This window comes from Anas platyrhynchos, chromosome 1, assembly GCF_047663525.1.
Source record: "Anas platyrhynchos isolate ZD024472 breed Pekin duck chromosome 1, IASCAAS_PekinDuck_T2T, whole genome shotgun sequence".
NCBI lineage: Eukaryota > Metazoa > Chordata > Aves > Anseriformes > Anatidae > Anas > Anas platyrhynchos.
Window position 1 is genome coordinate 86,710,951 of NC_092587.1, and position 20,827 is coordinate 86,731,777.

General features: G+C 46.5%; 1 protein-coding gene and 1 long non-coding RNA gene across 8 annotated transcripts in view; both read left to right on the forward strand.

Annotated features, from left to right (window-relative positions):
* The window catches only part of LSAMP (limbic system associated membrane protein), an 876,454-nt gene that overhangs the window by 757,617 nt on the left and 98,010 nt on the right, over positions 1–20,827 (forward strand). For all 7 annotated transcript variants that reach the window (XM_027463055.3, XM_027463047.3, XM_027463033.3 and 4 more), the window contains one exon: positions 18,715–18,840. In XM_027463055.3, the coding sequence (XP_027318856.1) occupies positions 18,715–18,840 (126 nt within the window). The remainder of the gene's footprint in view (positions 1–18,714; positions 18,841–20,827) is intronic.
* Positions 1,832–4,399, forward strand: LOC119717411 (uncharacterized). Its single transcript, XR_005266885.2, has 2 exons — positions 1,832–2,151; positions 3,381–4,399. It is a non-coding gene; the product is annotated as an uncharacterized lncRNA (long non-coding RNA).

Sequence of the window (20,827 nt, forward strand, 5' to 3'; positions counted from 1 at the left end):
TGGGGGAGAGCAGGGAAGGAACAGCAAAACGGATGCTGGGCACTGCAAGCGTAATTGCTGGCTTGCCTGTAGGTGAAAGGAGTGCTGCTGCCATTCCCATCGGGGCCAATTTGCTGTTGCTGCTCTTATCTCCGATGTTGATCAGGCTGCAGCTACAAACCTCCTTTGTCCAGGAAGGCATCTGAACCCTCTCTCGCCTCCTCCCACCCCCAGCTGGCGATGTGAAAGGGGACAAAGCAGGCTCGCCTGTCAGGACACGGACAGCTCTGCTGCTGAATTGGAGGTCTCCTGGCTCGAGAAGGAGGAGAAGGGAGCCTTAGGTATCAAAACTAGCTGCCAACCTATGGCATCCAGGTGCCCTATGCGTTGCTTGTGAACCTGAAATGAACGCCTGCCCTCTCAGGTTAGGTCCTAAACTTGTTTTTGGGTATTGTCTGTATGTGTCAAAGCACTCAGTTCAGAGCATCATACTATTAATTTGCAGAAACTACTTCTCCATAGACCCTGTGACCCCAGGATCTAAGCCCAACACTGAAAATATGAGGCCTCCTGGCAAAAGCTGTCACGTTGTCTGTGGTTTTCATCAAGCCCCATGCATTCCCTGAGCCCTTTGTTTCACCCTTCTTCACCTCGTTGCCTTTAAAAATGGAACTAGACTACCTAACTCAAACAATGTTATTTTAAGCATCCTGCTTATCATTTTCTGAGGGGAAAAAAATACATTTCGGACTGAGTTGCCAAGTTCTATTGAAGCCCGGTTGCAATTTTTTAAATTTTTTTTTAGGAATGGTTTAATATTTAATTTGGCCATTTTACAATGAACAGCATGCAGAATTAAAAGCACATTTTTGTGAGTGAACTACTAGTTCAGATTCTTTATTTAGCTCTTAGCTAACTAAAAAATAGATTTTTATTTTTAACTTTAGGTTTCACATTTTTATGGTACAGACCGGGGAACATCGCTTCATTTTGCTTATTCTGATTAAAACCGGTGTACTGTCCGCAGGCCCCTGTCAAGTCCTTCAAAGGTTGCAAAGACCAAGAGATGGTCTCTGCCCTGCAGAGCCTACAATCTAAACAGACCAGATAAAAAAGGAGTGGTAGAAAAAAGCATCTTCACTCCCAGTGAGCCAAGGCATGTGGGAACTTGCCCAAAATGAGAGCGAGTGAGTGGCAGGGCCTAGCTCTGAACTGCTGTAATCAGTAAAATATTCTATTTTTGATAACTTCCTTGTCTTGTCTGTCCCTTGACACCCCTGCCGCTCAGAATTTTTTAGCATACATAAGCATACATTTTGTAGCATATGTATTTTTTTCCACTTTTTTTTTATTCCCCGGTCGTTTTAAGTACCCCCAACCAAGGAGCTGGAGTAGGCACAAATTGACCACAGGTGGTGGGACGAAGGGACAGCCAAGATTGCTTGCATCTATTCATTCCTGATTAGTTATTCTCTTTGGATTGTTTATTTTCTTTCATCTTCCCTTAAAAAAAAATGAAGGTACAAGTACTAAATAGAAGGGAACACAGGTGTAATAGGGGATAAGTTAGTTTTTTAGTAGTGTAGTCTTGTTGTGAAGTGTTCGCCATGAAATAGTGACCGCTTTAAAATGCAGTCCTGTTGCCTTCTGCATTCACAGTGAGGAGGGCCAATTCTGGCCAAGTTTTCAAGAGCATAGATGTCAAGAGCACAGAGGAGGTGCTTCAGGCTAATTGGGGAGCTGGATATCAAGTTTTTCTCTAGCTAACTGCAAGCTGTATAGAGATCCGTCTCAGATGAAGGCTGCCTGTAGTCATTATCCTTAGTCATACTGTGGAATAGGGTGGAGTGAGCAATGGTCTAGTTCAGTCTTTGTGTTGGAGTGAGTAGTCATGCAGGGGCTGTGTCCTCTTTTATGTTCAGATTTGTCAAGCCAAGGAGTACCTTTCCTGTTGTTTTTTTTCTATATCTTTCAGGCACTGTAGCAGACCTGGATAAATTGTTCCATTGACTTTGTAATCTTAGAGAGGTCCACCTTAGCACCACTTCCACCACATGGTGCCTTCATAATTTGTCTGAAACTTTACTTTTCCACCATGCAATTTGCCTAGGTCCCAGGGATTTTGCCATCACCTTCCATTTCTTCAGCACTACTCTTCAGCATATTGATTGCGTAAGTGTCAGCGTTCTTCCCTCTTATTCAGTGTGGTTTATTGGGCCTCAAATGAGGGAAGCATTATCTTTGAAACACTATTAAAGTCGATATACTTTAACCTGTCTACAAAAACAGAGATGAGCTAATGTGCCATCCCCAGAACTGATGCCTCCTAGATTGTGCCTTAAATTACATTTGTACCTTGTTAATAGCAGGCCAAGCTGCTTTAACATTTACGTATCTAGAATTTAGACAACGCATGTTTTTATGTTCATCAGTGCTTTAAGAAACTTGATCTAAAAGTTGCACGCCCATTCTGTCTAAAAAGGTGTGCAGGTCTCTTCAGACCCATGATCTTGCCTAATTGTCAGCTTTTTCTTTTTTTTTTTTTCCTCAGTAGAGCTAATTAACTTGTTCAGTTCTTTTCTGCCCCTGTACCTAATCCCTGCATATCCCTTTTTGTTCATCTGCCCTGATGGATGTTTGCAGCTCCTCCCAGTTGAGCATCATCCCCAGCTTTCATTAGAGAGCCACTTCTTCAGGCTCATTAATGAAGATGTTAAATGAAAGCAGACCTCACACAGATTCCTGCAGCACCTCACTTACAACTACTTACAACTTTGCTCTTACATGCCCCTTGTCGTTATCCCTTGTTTATGGTTCTTCAGGCAATTTCTAATCCGTGACAGTGCTCCTAACCCAAGACAGATTGAATTAAATTTGCTAGCAGGAGTTCATGAAGCACAGTATTAAACATTAAGCCCTCCAAATTCCCTTCAACCCTGAATTTTAAAAACAATCTAAAAATAGCATCATAGGCCATGCATAGAGCATACTAGACCCTCACAAGTTACAGGGTTGGGGTTTGAGAATGGGTGATAAATATTGTTGGCTTGATGAATCTGGAAGACTGCCCCATCCCAGGTCTCATCATCTCTAGAATAGGCATTGCTTGAGTTACAACTTCAGTCCTGAGCTACCTGATTCAGAACTTCCATCCGGTTTACAATTCACACTGTTTTTCCCCATTGAATTAATAATTTATTCACTGGTGAAGGCAGTAAGGTAAATATGGGCTTAGTCCTTCTTCTTGCTCCAAAAGTGAATTCCAAACTCGGTGCTACAGTGCAAGGTGAGAATTGCACCAGTGAGGTTCCCATTCTGATCTAGTTCATGAAAAAAACGCATTTTGGTACTAATCTTTCCCTGGTGATCAATTAGTTCATCACTGCTCTTTATTTTCCTAGATTTCCTTCAATCTGCTGACTCTCCAAGGGCATTACTTTGAAGGAGTCCCAAGGGGTCAGTATATAGGAAGGGGAGAGAAAAACTAGCAGAATTTCCTAAGACCATTCCTAAGACCAACGCAAACTGAAATGGATCAGTGGTCAGCCATGTACTGCTGTGAACGATGATTCAGAATAAAACTCTGAAAGCAGTGATCAGAAGAAGTGAGAGAGCTTCCCATTGGCAGATCAGTTTTGCCGGCGTCAAAGTGTTTTGCAGGAGCGTGGTGATGCAACAAATTTTTTTGACAGACGAGTGTCACAACAAATCATTTTAACTTCCTCGTTTCATTTTGCTAATGTCAAAACGTTTAACTGCAAATGAGGCAAAAATGTTTCATTTTGACTGTATCATTACGTTTAATTTTGTTTAGATTGGCATGTTAATTTTGATACCGTATATTTATACCTAATGTTGCGAATTGTTAGGAAGCAGTAGGAAAGAACCCTCCTTTCCACGCTCTTGAAATACAGACTTCAAATGTTTGCAGAGTTGGTATTTAATCAGCAATCGCATTTTCTCGCTGGGGTAAGTATCCTACCCCACGGTGGCAAGAGGCAGCCTCCAAATATTTCTGCCAGGGCTGCTTTCCTCTGAGCCCCGTGTACCTGCTGAATTCTGCGTGCCTTGTCACATGTAATTAGCAGCTGTTGAGTGAATTGATCGGTTAATTTCCATCTCGCACTCAGATGCATTTAATCCATTAGCTGATGATTTGCAGAGATTTTTTTTCTTTCCCGAATATTTCCTCACCTGTGTTTTATCAATAGTTAAATTGATTGGGTCACCGTTACTCACTGCTTGTCCAAGCCCTGTTTCTTTGTTTGCCTCTTTCTTTACCATGTGGTATTTTAACGAGCAGTTGGCACCTCAGTTATTTAAATGTCATCATGAATGTCACCTCTTTTCATTTATTTATTAATCAGCATACCTACTATTGAATGGTATTTCCAAATAAAAGTCTTTCTTCCTTTCTGTAGCCTCTAGCGTGATCCCATCATTGCTTCACAATGCCATTATCAGTTCCTTGGCTAGACCCAGCTACAGGCGAGCCTTCTTTGAGGTGTTCTGGGCTCCTCAGCAGTTCCAGGAGAGCAGGTTGGTCACGGCTGTTTATAAACGGCTTTTTGAGGCAGGAAATTTTCCAGCTAATAATGTTTCCTCTGCAAGGTATCATGTCTGCAAATTAGGTTTTCTAAAAGTAGGCCTGGATTACAGCACCAGTCTTTGCAAAAGAGAAAAAAAAGGAAAAAAAAAAAAACCTTGGTCAAATTGCAGAGTGGTGAGTCTGAAATTCTGGGCTGTTGCACTTCTGTTGTGACAATAACCCAAAAGCTCAAGTAAGACCAAGGCTAATGGTGCATTAAATATTGTATGTACACATACACAGCTGGGGCATTCCTTGATCCAAAGTCTTGGGAGAGAGAAGAGGCAGAGGAGGAGGAAAAAAAGAGGGTAAAGAGGGGTTGAACAAGCATCTCAGAGCCACGAGATAGCTTGCTGGCAGCAAGGCAGTATATGTGGGCATGCTTCTTGCAGGCTTGTGCTTCTTCTGTGTCCTCCTTACCTGTGTTTTTGTTACCATATTTTTATTCAAGAAGGTCTTTTCAAGATTAATTACATGATTTGTTCTCCATTTTGTCAGTCACCTACTGGTTCTGCCTTGCCCTCCGTTCCCCCTTCTGCCAGCCCCCAGTATCTTTTGCATCCATTGCTACCTGTTTCTTCATAAAATATTCTTTATTCCTTGCATTTCTCTATGAAATTTGTGTGCACAACTCTGGCATACAATCACAAGTAACGATTCCTGTTGAATTCCTTGTTTTGCAGCTTTTTCTCTGGGTAAATGGACCTGCTCAAAGCTCTCTGCATCCTTCAGCTAAGATAGTACTGGGCTCTGCAGCATAGGATCTCTTGGTGTGACAGAGCAGGGCAGCTTGCTGTCAGTTTTTTGGCTTTTCTTAGTTCATCTCAGTACCAACCCTTCTGTGTAGGCAGCCTTGCTCCTCAGCTCACCCTTCTTGTTCCGCATTGCAGGCTGAGCTAAGCACCAGCTTACCTTCTCACCCCCAGGTCCTTCACCGAGTCATCTTCCCCCTTCCATCTGTGCCTCCCAAGAAGCCTGTGCACCTCAGGAAAGCAGAACCAGCTGTCAGGAGGGTTACGTTCACTACACGGAGCCTGTACTTCCCCTGGGAAATTGCAAGGTGTCCTCAGAGTGAGAAAAGTTGGCAGCCACCAGTTTGGATCGTTTAAACTAAGTTGCACGAACCCACAGATCACAACTCCTGGAAAAGAAATGCCCACTTTGCTCAAATGAGGGACGTCTCTGTGATTTCCCAGTAGGTGAAGCACAGCTTCCACTGTGCAAACAGCAGAGCAGATTAAAGCTGCCCTCAACTTTAATACCGCGCCGCAGCCTGAGGGCACTACAGCTGATCTGATGTGGGGACCAGTCAGATCAGAACGGAGCCTGGCTCAGTGGGCTCCCCGTGCTCATTTCCTATCAAATTGAAGGCAGCCAACAGAGCTGCACTGTGCAGCTCGGGGGACCACAGGCAGGACAGCTTTGTCTTGGCTGCTTGGCAGTTCACAGACCACCAGCCAAATGAGAGCTCTCGAAGAGGCAGGAAGTTTCAGGAGCAAAATGCAGTATAAGTGCTCATTTCTCCTTCTTGGAAGGAAATCCCTCCAGTAATCCTGCCCAACTGGTGCTGTGATTCCAACTTCAAACTCAGCAGATTTTTATCTCCCTCTCAGCTTTGTATCACAGCACCCCTCTGTTCCGGAGCTGTGGTTTCCATCTCCGCTGTCCACATTCCCCCAGTACTGCAGTGCTGACCACGTTCAGCACCCTTTGCCTCCTCTCACACCACGAACGTTTGCCTGTTTGTTGTCAGCATCTTCCTTCCACGTGTCAAGGGATGGCTTGAGGCACAAAGAAGCACATCTGCACTGCTCCCCTTGGACGTCAGCGAGTCTCTTCCCTGCGTTTCTCCTTCTTGAACCAGGTCTCTGTCGATCTCCTTGCAGTCTGCAGTGCAGCTGGGTGGGTGTCTCGAATCCAAAACGAGTTTTCCTGCCCAGCGTGATGGGGGAGCACCTCTCCTTCCCTGGTGTCACTGCTTCCCTTCGGAGGTAACTAATAAATTGCTCTGAGTCTTTAAATGGGCTGTTATTTCTTCCTTCCATCAGCACTCTCACTCTTAACTCTCAGTGCAGCTTCAGCTTCAATGAATTTATTGGCATGACAAGGTACACAGGTGATGCCAAAGTTGACAACTTAATTCATCAAGTGCTACTGTCTTTCTCTCATCTGCAATCTTCTGTCACTCCTTTCCTTTTTCCACTTCCTCAGCTCACCTTTCCCTCTGTCTGTCTGGCCATGTCTGTGTTTCTGTCTGACGTCCTCTCCCTCCCTCTCCCTCTAATAGCCTCCCCAGGTGATAGTTAGCTATCTCAGGCTCAAGACAGCCTGTCTCTCTTGACAAACGGAGCCGTCAGTCAGAGGGGGAAAGGAATCGGGCTTTGCAGCACGTTACCTACTTTCTTCTCTCTTTGCAGCATGCGTGGGATCGGGGGTTGAGGGCAGCAGCCTTCAGCCCGGCTTACAGAAGCCACGCTTGCTTTAAGGCTGGTTTGGGACTGCGGAGGAGTGAGACGTTGTGTCACGGGAACAGAGGAAAGGAGAAATGGCCATCAACCCCAAATGTGTTAAGGCAGGTAGAAATATCATTTAAGAAGTCCAGCATCTTGACAAAATCCCCCCAGAGGATAAGGCCTCTGTTAAACAGAGTAGCAAATGATCTCTCCTCCTCACCCCCCCGGTCCCATAATCCTGTGTTGGCATGGCAATTGCCAAAGTGTATAAAGAAAGAGACAGATCCCTCAGGTATCTGTCAACACTAGATAGAATCTACCCAGGACAATGTGTGTGTGTGGTATTTAATCCTCCATACATCAAGCGTATGCCCAGGATATGGTGTCACACTGTATTTGCGCCGCATCCCTTGTGCCCATTTGTCATGAGTGTCTGTGCCTGATCCAGTGGCAGGTTGATCCATAGTGTGATGCCATCTCGGTTATATCTCTGCTTTTCCTTTAGGCTTTGGCAGAGTTTTCATCATTGTGTTCTGATGCAAAATTTCTTCTATTTTTATCGCTCTTCATACTTTAAGGAAATCAGTTTTGCAGGCTCCAGTATATCATGACCATCAGGAGAGAAAGCGTAGGAGCGCATCCCTCTCATCCATCAGTATCCCTAACTATATTGATTACACTTTTATTCCTTTTTTCAGTTTGTGCAGAGTTTTGTGGGCCTTGCTATTTCCCTTGGATCTATGAGCAACATGGCTGACTCTCCCTATTTGCATTCTGGAAAACCAGTTTAGAAGCACAGAATGGTTTGGGTTGGAAAGGACCTTAAAGCCCACCCATCTCCACCCCCCTGCCATGGGCAGGGACACCTCCCACCAGCCCAGGTTGCCCAAAGCCCCATCCAGCCTGGCCTTGAGCACCTCCAGGGATGGGGCATCCACAGCTTCTCTGGGCAGCCTGTGCCAGTGCCTCGCTGCCCTCATAGTGAAGAATTTCTTCCTGATACCTAATTAAATCTTTTTTAGGAATCCTTCCCCAGCTTTCCTGTAGGCCCCCTTTAGGTACTGGAAGGCCACTATAAGGTTTCCCCAGAGCATTCTCTTCTCCAGGCTGAACAACCCCAACTCCCTCAGCCTGTAAAAGAGTGTTTTATTTTCTATTAGCAAAGAAGAATCAGAATCTGCCTTGGGTTTGCACTTTTTGCTGTGCCAGGGAAGTTTGCAGCATGACAATTCCTCAGAGGGAACTCCCTTTAACAGTGTGAGGCTTTGGAGAAATTCTTCCCCTACCCCTTCTGCTGATGGTTTGGAGCTGTAGAGGTGAAGGGGATGCCATACATCTTGCACACGGTAATTCACTGAGAATAAGGACAAGTGGCTCTCAGAAAGGTGGCCTGACTTACTCAAGGTTATAGGAAAAGCGTGCAGCACACCAGTCGCAGAACCTGGGATCCCAGGCCTACCAAGTCATTCCTCTCCTCAGTTTCGGGTAGGACTGCTTATCGTGCTAACTGGGATGTTAGAGGTGCTCATATGCAGACATGCTGTTACTGCAGAGATGTGATTTGTGTTTTTCCATTGGGCTTAGCTTTGGATCCCTTGCTGTGGTGGAAGCATATGTGGTTTTGATTAGCATTTTTTGTCTTTTGAGCAATAGGGGGAATCACCTCATTCCTGCTCTTCAGCCAGTAGTGCTAGATTTCTGTGGTGGGGAGATTTTTCTTGCAAAACTTTAGACAAAGGGTGTCTGTAGAGCAGTTGCCTCAGCATAAGGGTGCTGGAGATCTTCTCTGGATGAAACCTTATCCTCCTAAAAGACCAATATCTACCTATTTTTTTCTCAATTTGATACTCACTATTCTGAAACTTCTTACAAAATCCTGCTGCTGCTTTCTTGTAAACACCCAGTCTTCTGATATACCATTCTGAGACATGGTCCCATCCTCCTAGGATGATCTGGGTGGGTAATTCCTATCAGCTCCAGTGGAATTTGCATGCCCAAGGCTCTGGTCCCTTCTACCTCTTTGCAGTCCTAGCACATAATATGCTAAGTACCTCTGTTTGCTAACGCTGCAAAAACACCAGAAAGAAAAAAAAAATAATAATAATCCTGTCAATTTTGAAGAGTTCAGACTTGAACTGGGGGAAAAGGGACAGCCAGCGTTTTTATGTGCCTCGATAAAGTTGCAGGTTATAGGGAATAAGCCTCGTGCCTGGCCGTCTGGGAGAGATTCTCCTTTAATTGAAATGGCACCAGTAATGTGTTTACAGAGCAGAGCTCCTGGAATCCATCCCTCACATCCCTTGCGGTTGTCTGCGCATACGCAGCGTGTCCTTACCACACGGCGAAGCTGGGAAAACAAAAACAGTGGGAAACTTCCCAGACCTCAAGGTGCTGCTGCACGTGGCTGAACCGAAACAGAGCGCTCTTTCTTCTGGCAGGGAAGCTCGGGTAGCAGAAACTCGCCTCCCCAAGAAACCTCGCCTCTCGGTCGGTTTGTGGGAAGGAAGTCACCGCAATTACATCTCAGCTCCAGCCAGCTGCTGATTTTGTCTGAAGATGCCTTCACTTCAGGAGCACGCGATTTGTTTTCTCGTCTTTTCTGCTGGATCAGATTTGTCCAGAGGAGTGTTTCTGACAGAAGGGATTCTTTGCCTTGAACTCTCTGTCTCTCCCTTCTCAGATGGCTGATGATAACATTGTGGCCTTTAGAAAAGGCGCTGCTGCAGCTCTCCCCGAGCTCAACAATAGCTAACAATTGAAGGTCTCGCAGCTGGCATTTCATAGCTGCGTGTGTTGAGGAAGGCCACCATCTGTGGATCCAGCAATAGTGACAATGCAGGAATGCGCTGAGCAACCCAAGCTGAAAAAAATGTGGAGTTGCACTTTGAGTCTTTTTCGTGCTCAGAATTCGCAACTTTTTGGAGATGAGGCTTTGGCTCAGGTTCATTTTTGGCGGGGCTTTCAGCATCAGAAGAGGCAGCTGCTCTGTGCTAAATCTTCTTATTGCTGACCTGACTACTCAGTAATGAGCTATGGTGGCTTCTGTTATAGACAGTCATCATTCATTGAATTGGACAAAGTGAGTCTTCTTCCTGGGGAAACTGTGTGAATCACGCAGGAGTGAATTTTATCCAAAGTATGTAAAGGTTTGAGTATGGGATTTTTTGCATTGGTCTCTATACTTTGTACTAGAAACAAAGCTAGCAGTCCCAAAATACTACACTACTTTTGTACTTCTCCTAGAAGCCTGAAAGCAATCTTAAAAGGTGCTTACAGCAAGCTGTCCCACTCCATTTTGCTCATTCTAATGTGCAAGGAAGGAAAGCCCACTAGTAAAAGCTGGTTTACATCCACCACGTGCATTTGATTGGAGTGAGAGGTTCGTCACGGAGAAGCTGTCTGTCTCGGTTGAAACGGAGCCAGATCCTTGGGTGTGCGGTATGCACAAGACACTTAGAACATTGTATGCACCTCCCTGTGGTTTATCGCAGAGGCTGTGGGATATACCATGGGCGGCCAAAGGAATCTGAGAACAGAGCTTGAAGAGAACTGCCTTTTCAGCCAGGGTGTAGATTTCCATCTGGTGGTCCGTGAAGGCTGTTCTCTTCTGTCTCATCTGTCCCTAAAGAGCTGAACGTAAGCAAAAGTATACAATCTCAAAAACAAATCAATAAACAAACAAACGAAAAGCAAACAAAAACAAACAAAACACTTTGGCTATGTTTCTCCTGACCATAAATTTGTGATGGACAACCTTGTCTTCATCCAGAGTGGGATGTCAGCTGAAATTAACTTCATCCCCTGCTTTCCTAATCAGGAAATCCCAGTCATCTTCATAACTCATCGAACCCTGCTCTGTGAACCTGTACCTCTTGCCCTGGAATGACATTAGCTTTTCTCTGTGTTTTCTTCCCATGCCTTGGCTTGTGCTCTCTAGTCTACTTCCCGAAAAAAGTTGATAGGCAGCAACTAGACTGCAGGGACTCAGTTAAAAAGCCATAATCTGGCTTTTTTTTTTTTTTTTTTTTTTTCTTTCTCTTAATTGTCTAATAAAGCATTCCTGTTCTAGTTGCAACGCTTCCTGAAACCATCACCCATTCTTGCTTTAAAAGAATTTGTCCAAAGGCCATTAACATCAAAGGAGGAGCTCCCTGGGCTTTGAATTGAGCCCAAAAAAGGCTGTACATTAGGATTTGCTGAATCCCATGTACATCCAATGCATTTAATATTTCTATGAAAAAGTTTTGTCTTAACAAAACGCTTGAGGGTGCATTTGGAGGACCTGGACACCAAGGAGATTTTTTCTCACCGAATTTATCTTCCAGGATGGTGGACTATATCTGCAGAAGAAAAGATCACGTATTATGTCAGTCCTGCATGTAAATGCTTCCAGGTTTTAAAACAAAGGGTCTGAGGGAAAACATAAACACACTTGAAGCACAAAGACCAAATGCTGTGTACATCTGTGGCCCTTGAAGTGCTTGGGATTAGGCAGCGGTCCAAGGGTTAATCCCTTGGGATGAGCGTGGCAAGCACTTCTGTTGTTGCTTACACATGTCCTGCGAACAAGGCTGTGCTTTCACAGCAGGCTTCTCGAGGAGGGCTGGTTAGAAAGCACTTGCAGGCCGTTTTTCAAGCTGAAAGAGCCCAAGCAGCACCAATGGCAAACGCGCAGAGCTGCTGTTTAAGGAGACGAATGAACCACAGATAAGCGGATCACTGCAACCCCGGCGTAAATTTGATTCATTAATTGGGAAGAAAAGAAATGGCGTAGCAAGGAACCAATACTTCATATGCAGAGGTCCAAATCTGGAGATAAGGGGATATCAGGCACATGGCTGGCTTGTGCTTTGTGCTCAGCATGCAGCTGGGAACCCGCTGTCCTGATCTGCACCAGAAGAGGAGGGCTGGTTACCCATTTTGGTAGGGAGACAACAGAAATCCTAGGGGAAGTGGTGTCAGCATGGGACCAGGGCTGGGGTTCAGGCCTGGAGCTGGAACTGCATTAGGGAAAAAGGCTGGAGTCTGGTTTTAAAGCTGAGGCACTGGGCTCAGAGCAGGACTGAGACTGCTTCTACCCCTGTCCCACAGCATCACATCAGCGCGCTGAGAAATGAGGTTGGCTGGAGACTCGAGATATTTGCTTCTCTCTGTTTCTCCCTCAGTCAGGAAGTGGAATAATTTCTCTCTTGACAATTTCATGGAGACAAATTTAAAAAAAAAAAAAAAAAAAAAAAAGTAAATCAGAGAAAATGAATGTAAGCAGTAGAGCCCGGTTCTGTGCTGACTTCTCCGATGGCTGACAGCTAGAGCAGCCCAGCCATGCTGGACATTACACCCCATGCTTCTCCCTGCAAGGAAACAATGCACCGAGAGAGTTTGCCACGCAATTTTACGTGGAAAAATAGCCGGGGCGCTTAAATGTGTATCAGATGAGGCAGAGCTTTCCTCTGGACGAAAAGGTTTGGCTTGTCAGCACCGACTCTCCTCGAATACAGCGAGGTCTGACACGTTCTTGGGGGGGCTTCCCACCCGGCTTTGATTTACAGCATCCTGCTTGCTCCCCTGCTCCCAGCCAGCGCGCTCGGCGCCGTCCCCGTTTGGATTTAAATCATTTCCTTTGTGGCATCCCGGCGGGTGAGGCTCAGCTGCACGAAGAGGGAAGCTCGCTCTGACGCGAGGGCCAAGCCAGCAGCCCCCGTGCTCCCTTCAGCCCAGTTTCTCCGTGTTTCCGAGCGATGCTCGGGAGGAAATCTGGGAATCTGCCACCCTGGGCCACGAGTGGGCTGGTGGCTGCAAATCTGTTCAGCGGTTCCCATGCTCTGGCTGGGGTGGGCTGTTCCCCAAAGGCTGCCAGGGATGGAAGCGATAAGACACCCCCCCATCAGACAGTAGAAAGAAGCGGTTTTTGCACCTTGTAAAAGCGCTGCAGTGTGCTTGGAGAGCTTTTTTTCATTCCCAGGAGATTTAAAAAACACAACGCAACACGAAACCAAGCCTTCAGCGTTTCCTTCTACTTCACCAGAGCATTAAGGCCGCTGAGAGAGGCGCTAGCAGGGTGAAGCAAACCAAGCAGAGCAGAAAGTCAGAGGGGTTTTTCAGAGTACACTCTCTTCAGGGAAGTTCAACAACTTCAGTCTCTGCCCTCCTGCCCCGGTGACAGCTTCATCCCTCTCTGGTTGAGGCTCCAGCATGAATCAGAGCGTAAAGAAACACATCTCGGCTCTCATGTTGCATTTCATCTGTGAAGTGCTTCCCCAACATTAGCATGCCACGTCCCAAAGGGTGTCTGGATTTTACTTTGCAGCCCTCCCCGCGCGGCTCTAAGCAGCAACAAGCTGTTCCTTGTCACTGCTGCAGAAAGCTGCCATTAGCCTGCTGCACACCGAAGAGGGAAATTAAACCATTTGGTTGTGTTTAGCAGCTCAGCCCCTTCTTCAAGCCCTCTCTCCCCACTCCCGCTTTGCCTAAACAATGACTAATGAGGCCAATTTGCTGTCAATTAATTGCCCCAGAAAAGGACCCCTGATTGTGGTGAGCAAGGTGGCAGCTCTGAAGCATTCAAGGGCCTTGCGGTGGTCAGCATCCCCCCTGCCTCTGCCTTGGGGCCTATTAGCCTCTTTGTGTTTGTTGCAAAGTGCTGTTAATTGGGAGCTGGGGACAAGGAAATGAGAACTCTGGAGGCTAATTGATAGGCACCTGCGGAGGGCTTTAGTGGCTGCAAAGTTCCTTTGACTTCGGAGAGAAGTCCTGAGGTTTGCTTTTTGCCCTGAAAGCGAGGGGCTCCTGCGGATCAGTGGGTGGGAGTCTTATTTTCTCCAGCAGATGGGGGTCCTGATTGCCAATAGAGAGGGAAGTAAACAGACCGGAGGAGGTAACGAACTAATGGGGATGTGTGGCAGGGCTCCTGGTAACTTTCTTGCCCGTATTCAAGGCGCCCTTCTTGGGACGAGCAGTTAGAGTGCTTAAATGGAGATAAAGGGCTGTTGGGCTTTCTTCTTTTTGCTGCTGTTTGCTTCTCAGGTAGGTTAAATGGCTTTTGCTGTATTTTAGCTCTCTGGGGTAGGAATTACTTTTTTTTTTTTTTTTAATGTGTTTTGTGACTTATTGACAAAACACCTGAATGTTGTGATTTCAGAACGGGGAGCAGCTGCTCCAGAGTGTAGGACTGCAACTCCAAGTCCTAGGCAGAGCCCCGTTAGCTAAAAGGGAGCAGCCAGGCAGTCTAGCTGTGAACCAGCAAGGCTGGCCTTGATGCTTTCTTATTCCGTCCCCTGTTGCACTCCTGGAAAGGTACTCGGGAGCTGGCCTCCTGGCTGCGGCTGCGAGCTCACATCTCTTAGCAGCGGGCTGACTCATTTCCTAGGAGATTAGAGGTGTAGCATCACTCATTACCTACTTCCATAGCCTGAAATGATAACGCTGACCTGGCCCACGCAATCCCAGCTAATATCTCAGGAGGAGTTTTGAGCTCTCAAGGGTTTTGGTCATAAAAGGTAAGGATAACAACAACAGATGTTGTGCTTTCTCTTGTTTGTGGTTTCCTCGCTGCCTCCTGTATGCGGCCCCTGGCTTGTAATAACTGCTGTAGTGGGTGTTTTTGAGACACAGTAATGTTTTGTGGAAACAAATCACTTGCTTTCATCTTGAGAGCAACAGTGATTGCGCTGGGGGAGTGTGCTCTATTTTTCATGTCTCCGTCTTTCTTATTATTTAAATTAATGTGAGTTGCAGTTGTCATGAAAGTGAAGGATTGACAGCAATTAACTTGCACAGGCTCAGTGCAAGGCAGGTTCTGCGCAGCCCCTTCCTACCTAGTTCTGTCACTGAGCTGTGCCTTAGAGTTGAATTTTGATGCCAGCTCTGCCCTTGCCCCCCTTCTGCCTTGCAGCCTCCTGCTCTTCCAGATTGGAGTTTCCCAAGAAGAATGTCTGCTGGTTAGTTTGGTATTTGTTATTTATTACCAGTGGCGTGTGTGAGGAGATGCTGAGCTGGCCTCAGACTTGTCCAGTAGATGTGAAACGTAGAAGAAATAAATTATACAAGTTTCAAGCCATTCTTCCCACAGCTTGTTTCTAGCTCTCCAGAATCAGTCCCTGCTTCACGTGCTGTGGTGGCTCTGCTCGTGCTAATGGCTCACAGAGGCCAGGCACGAGGTTTCTCCAGATGAGTGTCACCCAAAAGATGCCTGGGCAAAAGGAAGCTGTGACACCTCCAGAAGTTCCTGGGCCCAGCAGATTTTTTTTATTATTTTTTTTCTCAGCAATCACACTTCCAGCAGTCTGGAACCGTGAAAACATCACACAGCCCACACATGGGCAAAAAATAATAAGGTCAAAGCTTCTCATTTCAAGACTGTCCTAAAAAGGTGTGTGCAAAGTAATGACAAGTGCCAAGGAGGCAATGCTAACTGTTGCTGGTGCTGACAGTTTCAGCATTTTAAAACGCTGCCTTGACACCCTGAAAATTAAGTGTCTGACTTTTTTTTATTATTATTATTCTGAGAGAAATTACTGTCCACTAAGATCTGGTCACTTTTAATGCCGGCTGGCTTTTAAACAGACTAAAATTAACTGTTTTTTTTTTGTTGTTGTTTTGTTTTGTTTTTTAATTCACAGGGAGATTATTTCCTACCCTATTCCCCTCCCTCTCAGCCTTTCCTTGCCCTCCGACCAAGGTGGCAGCTGACGGCAACCAGCCATTACACTCCTAACAGGATTTCAGCCTTGAATGCCCTTCTCTGCCTCCGTTGAAAAGCCAGATACGTCCATCTGGCCACATCTTCCTCCTCTTGGGCATTTTGGTCTGCATGGCCAGATCTGTTTGTATTTTCTGAGTGTATTTGATGCGCTGCAAACTAAAACGACTTGACGGCTTTGGAAGGTGGCAGGGTGCACGTGTCCTCACTGCAGCTCCGCTGCTGATGCCCAGTCGCGGCTTTGCCCGCTCAACCATTTGGTCAGGCATTGACCGCTCTGCCAGAGCCTCCATCTGCTAGACCTACTTCAGCTTAGCCCAGAACAGGCCTTTTCTTGGTTTTTGTGTGGCTTTTTTTTCCTGATGCGAACCCCAAGCTGTGGGCAGCTGAGCTCCACCCCAACTGCTCTCTCATTCCCCCTCCTGAAAGAGAAGGGAGGAGAAAATACGATGGAAAGGGCTCAAGGGTTGAGATAAGGAGAGGGAGATCACTCAACAATTATCATCCCGGGCAAAACAGACTCAGCATAGGGAGATTAATGTAATTTATTACCTATTGCTAACAAGCTAGAGCAGTGAGAAACAAAAAATGAACAAACAGAAAAACAAGAACCCCTTCCCCCCCATCCACCCTCTTCTACCTCCTTTCCCCTGAGTAGGGCAGGGGAATGGGGGCTGCGGTCAGTCCCCGAGGCTTCATCTCCTCCACCCCTGCTCCCCGTGGGGTCCCTCCCATGGATGCTGTCCTTCCCAAACTGATCCCACATGGGCTGCCCACAGGCTGCAGCTCCTCAAGCACTGCTCCCACACAGTTCCATCCTACAGGGTCCATCCCCCAGGAGCAAACTGCTCCAGCACGGGTCCCCCATGGGTGGGTGGCAGCTCCCCCCAGACCCCCTGCTCCTGTGGAGGCTCTCCATGGGCCCGATTTTGCTGTGCAGAAAATCCCAGGCATAGGGGCTGTGATAAATGAGGAGGCAGGAAATGGATCTCTTTTACCGCCAGCGAAACTCTCCTGCACCCCTCAACGCGATGGGATCTAATTTTTGACATCATCGGTCTTTTCTAATAACGTTCATTTTGCTTTGTTCTGTCCTCTCCGACCTCTCCCTTTGTGTGGGGATGCACGACTGATGGCTTACAGTGAATCACTGATGTAAAAATCTAGCAGGGCTTGTGTTTGTCAGGGGATGTTGAGCGAAAGGGGACAGTTTTCTGCTGTGCTTCGCTTTACCCGGTGCTGTGCTGCAAGGCAGATATCCCTGCTCTGAAATTCCTCCTCTCCTGGGAAGGGGACCCAGGTGCAGACAACTGTTTCCCCAACACGCCTTGCTTTGGTTGCTTCACCAGGAGCTCAGCCGTCAACTCAAGCTCCTGCACAGCAGACTAGCTTCCAAATTCCCTTCTCCTTCCCTCTTGGTGCCAGTTAGAGCAAGCTGCTCAGGGTTTTATCCAAGCAAGGTTTGCATATCTCTAGGGACAGAGATTCTACCTCCTCTCCGGGGAGCCAGTTCCTATCTTTAACCTTGCCAAAATGAAAGCTTCTACTTCATTTTGAGTCAGAGTTTTGCCCACGTAGCAGCTCTTGTCTGCTGCTTTTTGCTGTTCACCGTGCACCTCTGAGAACAGCCTGTCTGTCTGCTCTGCACCTTCCCACTAGGTGTTTGTCGACAGCAATAAGATCTTCACTCATCTTTCTTTCACTCTTGTGCTGTCCTTGTATGTCAAGTGCTTGCTGCCCTCTGAGTATCTTGGAAGCCCTCTGGCAGCCTTGCTCCTTCCTCTGTGTCAGTGGTATCCTTGTACTGGGCAGACCGAGATTGGGCTAGTGCTTGTGAGACAACATCTGAAGCACCGTATAAATATATAGAGAGAGAGAGAATCACTTTTTTTCCACTTACACGGCCATGCTCTTGCTAATATAACCCAGGATAAGGTTGTCCTTTGCTGCAAGAGCACACCATTAATACGTATTTAACTCTTGAATCCCCGTATCTCCTGGGCTGCTTGATCCCACCGCTTTCACCCATCCAGCATGTATCAGGGTGGTTGAAGCTCCACACCAGGGCCTGCCAAGAAGTGGGAAGGGGAGGTGGCTGTTTACTCTGCGGTAAGCAAAGCAGAAAATGATGTTGTTTCATTCCTCGCTACACACACGTTTGGATGCTGGGGAAAGGAAAAAATAAAACAAAATCAGAAGATTCCCTTTTAGCCAAACTCCCTCACCTCCTCCTGGGTGTGAAGCATGGAAGAGAGACGTGATGTGAGGAAGGAGAAGCAGCCACGGCCTGCCCTGCCCCAGGGAGAAGGCTTGGAGGCCTGCAGCCACCAGGCCCCCAGGCACAGAGCATCACAGGTGCCAAAAAAGCCGTTCATTTCTAGCTGTAGTTCCTTGAAGCAGACGTACCCCTGTAAGACAGCTCCCAGAAGAGAAAATTAAGGAAACTAGAGGAAGTCTGGTGCAGGAGGCTTTCCTGGAGACGCTGTTTTGGTCTCCTCATTGTGTGATTTTTGACGTGAGTTATGCTGGTTTCCCATCGCTGTTGGACTTTCTGGGGGTGCTGTGTCAGGTGCTCTCCCTAGTCGATGCTGGCTGCTTTCTCACAGCCCGAAGGCTCTGCTTTTTCAATGTTTCCTGGCTCAACTGCGACCTTGCCTGCATCTCTGCTTCATTTTTCCTCTCCCCCCTCCTGGCTGCTTCACCCCATGCATACTCCTGAAATCGGACCGCTGCTCCCTGTATCTTTCTCCATTCTTTTTTTTTTACGTGCCTGCACCATCAAAAGGTTGTTGCACTTGAATTGATTTTCTTGTCTACTGAGAAGCCAGGACCTTGTACTTGGAGCACTGATACAGTTCAGAAAACCAGGTAGTAATGAGGAGCACAGCCTGTAAGAGGGGTTTGTGGCTGCCTCTGATTAATAAGTAGACAGGTTAATAAGTCAGACCAGCTGTCCTCCAGAAGTAACAACGTCCAACTTTCTTTTGTCTTCACAGTTCCACCAAAGATCTCCAATATCTCCTCGGACATCACCGTGAATGAGGGCAGCAACGTGACCCTGGTTTGCATGGCAAATGGACGTCCTGAGCCTGTCATCACCTGGAGGCACCTCACCCCGACAGGTAAGTGACCCAACAGGACTGTACTGTGCTGATGATTTGCGAGCTGTGCAGTAGTTTTCTCTTACAACATTACTGAAAGTTTCAGTAGCAATTCAGGCAGCTGTAAAGAAGCGGCAAGGCTCATAAATGCACTGCAAGCATGTTTTGCAGCATGACCTCCAAAGCGATAACCAGGTTGTCCCAGGGAACAACTGAAATTACTTCAGTAGATGCTCTACAGAATTGGACTTGTAATTCTGTTTAGCTTTGGTCTTCATCTAGCTGTTTCAATCTCTACTGCTGGTAATGAACATCAAGGGGATGGAGAAAAAACACTGCTGGGGAGGGAAGGAGAGAGAGACAGAGAGAGAAGGATTTCTGTTTAGACATTACATGGAAGAGTATCTTTCAAAAAAAACAAACAAAAAAAAACACGCTGAGTTTATTTCCCATTGATTTGCCTTAAAAGGGAGAGGAAAGTAATGGCACAGATGATATTATATTACTCTCCACTTTGGCAGACAGTGTTTCTGTGTTTTGTGAGTTGAATAAAGGAAGTGTTTGATCTGCAGGATGAGTGAAGAGCAGGGTGGAAGCAGAATTGTTCACCAGCGTTGTTCTGCTATCTAAGTGCACCTCCCATGTTTGAGGACATGGCAAGCTTGGAAGGAGAATGTCCTTTCAATAGTTAGACTCCATGGGGATAGCAGCTTGGGTTGCAAGGAAACCTTCATCTCTTAAAAAGTTATCCCTGGGATGAGAACAAGAGGTGGGCTTCTCTTCTTCTGCCTCATCTCCTTTGAGGAGAGAGCCCTTTACTGGATTTTTTTTTTTGCCATGAGATATTTTTGTCATCTGACGTGGATGGAGAAAGCATTCATTAGCTCTATATGAGTAGCATTCTGTGATGTTCCCATATCTACAAAGGGTTAAAGAGGGCTTGAGGTGTGCAGAGTACAAGCTTTCTGCACGTGGTAGAGACAGTCCAGCTGTCTCACTGCAGTTCAGCAGCTGGAAAGGGAAGAGTTGCACAAAGAAGGTTAAGGAGAGATGGGCAGAACGAGATACTGGAACAGGGCCCAATCCCAGTGCTGCATCCAGAAGCACCCGGATTTGAGGTCTGTGGTTCAGACTGGGTTTATTCAAATTTCCTCTCTCATGCCTTCAGCCAAACCAAAGTCCTCCTGAGCTTTCGTGTATTGGAAAGCCAGATACGCAGTTTGTGTTTTTGGCCCATTTCTAGCAATACTGTAAGAAAGAAGATGGGTAAAGACTGCCAGGAAGAAGTGGGAAGGGCAGAGCCGATGGGGGGAACACTAATATTTAGTGATATCATTGTGACTACCTGACTTTCTGATATTTTCAGTATTAAGCACAGTTGTGCCATTGGCATGTATGAGAAAACAGGTCCTATCTTTGTCACCTTTAATTATGTGTACTCAAAATTTTCTGACTTTGGCAGTTCTGCTCTTAGAGTTGATTTATTACTGAGTCGTTCATCCTACTGCTGCTTCAGTGTTTTGGTCCTCCACCTCACTCTTTCTTGTATTTCAGTGGGAGATGCTCCCTGGCTATTCTGTGAGTGCAGCCTAATGTTGTCTGAATTAAGGGATTTACAAGAGGACTAGATTAAATCTTGATGAAAACTAGGGCCTGATACACATCAGCTGCATTGTTCAGCACAGCCATATGAAGGTTCTTGTCCTGACTCATTCATTTGGCTGCATGCTCTTGCCTTTTTTTTTTTTTTTTCCCCAGTTGTACCACCTTCTCCATTGTATCAGACAGACTTCTTCTCTTTCTTCCTAGGGCTCCTCAGAGCATATTTCGACTCTGGCAATCCCTTCTGGTAAACAACAGGACTGGGGAATCCCACCCCCACTTCAATTCCAGTGTCGGTTTTCCGGGGTCTGTTTTTCAGTCTTCCAGCATGCCCCCCTCACACTTTTCCCCCTGTGCCATGTGTCTCAGAGGCATTGCCTTGCTAGCATCCATCAGTGCCATCTCA